Here is a 1631-nt window from a genome sequence, read left to right on the forward strand (position 1 = left end):
CACCAAAATCAGGCACTCTGTATTAGCAAAACCCAAATACAAAAATATCTGCATTATGCATGGAACAAAGGAGATGGTTCTCTTCTGGTTCACTAAGTTTGCCAACATCTTGGGGACATTGTTGGATGCGTAGGAGATGTCAATGACAGCCAGGTGGGAGAGGAAGAAGTACATGGGGGTGTGCAGTCTCAAGTCCAGAGAGATGAGTCCCAAGATCATGCCGTTAGCCAACAGACTGAAGATGTAGAACAGGGAGAAGATCCAGAAGAGGAACACTTCCATCTCTGCACTGAGCCGGAATCCCACCAAGATGAATTCTGTGACCCATGACTGGTTGCTTCCCATTTCTTAATGACACTTTGTCAAGGACTGAAGTGTAAGAAATGGTTAGAGCTAGAGAATCGACAAAAGTTGGAGTTACTTATCTCAAAATGAGCTTAGAGAAAGCTTGTATCCTTGTTCCTACTTGACAACTTCTCTCCTCTTCAAATTGGGTACCTTCATGAGTTCAACATTTTTTAAAGTAGACTCGAAAACCAACAGGGGGCATGAGATCACAGCCCTAAGATCAAGAGTCCAATTCTCCACTGAGTGAGTCTCCCAGGCACCCCTGATTTGAACTATTAATATGAAAAAAGTTTAAACTCACAGAAAAGGGATAAGAATTATACAAATCACTCCCATATTTCTTCACGCAGATTCAACAAATTTTAATACTTCTTTCACATTTGTCTTATTCTCTTTTTCTCTCCATTTGTGTTTTTTTTTCTTCTAGGAGGTTGAATTTGGTACTTTATAAAACACTGAGAATGATCATATATGCCTTTAGAGGTTACCAGGCTTAGGTAAATGTAAATTCTTGAGCTAGTGTATATTGGGCTGGAAAATGTATATGGGTCATTCAGAAATATAAGTGTGGTTACAAACCATGTACATCACTATCCTCCTTGTGTAATCCTGATGGGATGTTGAAGTTTTCACTCGTGACAACAAAGAGAAAGATGGTAACCTGCTTGATCTCCTCCAGGCCCCGTTCAGAAGACTAATGATAAAACCTGGTGAAAAGGGTTTTTTGCTACTCGGGAATCAGAGTAAGTTCACGCGAAGAGGCTCTGCAGGTACCTATTGTGTGTATAGGCTTGGTCAATATTAACACTTAAAAGAGTATGATCCTCAGTATGAAGATACGGATAATCCTCTAGATAAAATCCAAATGTCATGTTTTTGAACTGACATTCCCTTTCACCAAATAGTAAATCTCATGGGCCTGAAATATGTCCTGTACATCTTTGCATCTCAAATAAGTAGTATAATTCTAGATGAAACAGGCATGCAGGAAATGTTTCTGAGATGGATGACTGTCATTTTAGTTCAAAAAATGGATGTAATGTGTATCTTGTACTTGCTACTTTCTTTTGATAAAGGCATGGTTTCTCCTTCATTAGAGAACTTCACTGACTATGGTCACTGGAAAATGAAACAAAGTCATAGATTCTTTCACCTCCATCAATATGATGGCATGTGGGAAGATTCTATGCATATGTGCATGAAGTTTGTGACATTGACTTTTTGCTACAATTAAAGAATATAACTGTATTGTGTTAAGTGGAAATGACATTAATATTTTAAAA

At 38.3% G+C, this 1631-nt stretch overlaps 1 protein-coding gene across 1 annotated transcript in view; it reads right to left on the bottom strand.

The window, feature by feature from the left end:
- LOC115304677 (olfactory receptor 2A5-like) overlaps nucleotides 1-345 on the bottom strand; it is a 1232-nt gene extending 887 nt beyond the window's left edge. The window contains exon 1 of the mRNA XM_029954953.1: nucleotides 139-345. Coding sequence (XP_029810813.1) covers nucleotides 139-345 — 207 coding nt within the window. The remainder of the gene's footprint in view (nucleotides 1-138) is intronic.
- Between the last annotated feature and the right edge of the window lie 1286 nt (nucleotides 346-1631).

The sequence above is a fragment of the Suricata suricatta genome, chromosome 2 (genome assembly GCF_006229205.1).
Source record: "Suricata suricatta isolate VVHF042 chromosome 2, meerkat_22Aug2017_6uvM2_HiC, whole genome shotgun sequence".
Lineage (NCBI taxonomy): Eukaryota > Metazoa > Chordata > Mammalia > Carnivora > Herpestidae > Suricata > Suricata suricatta.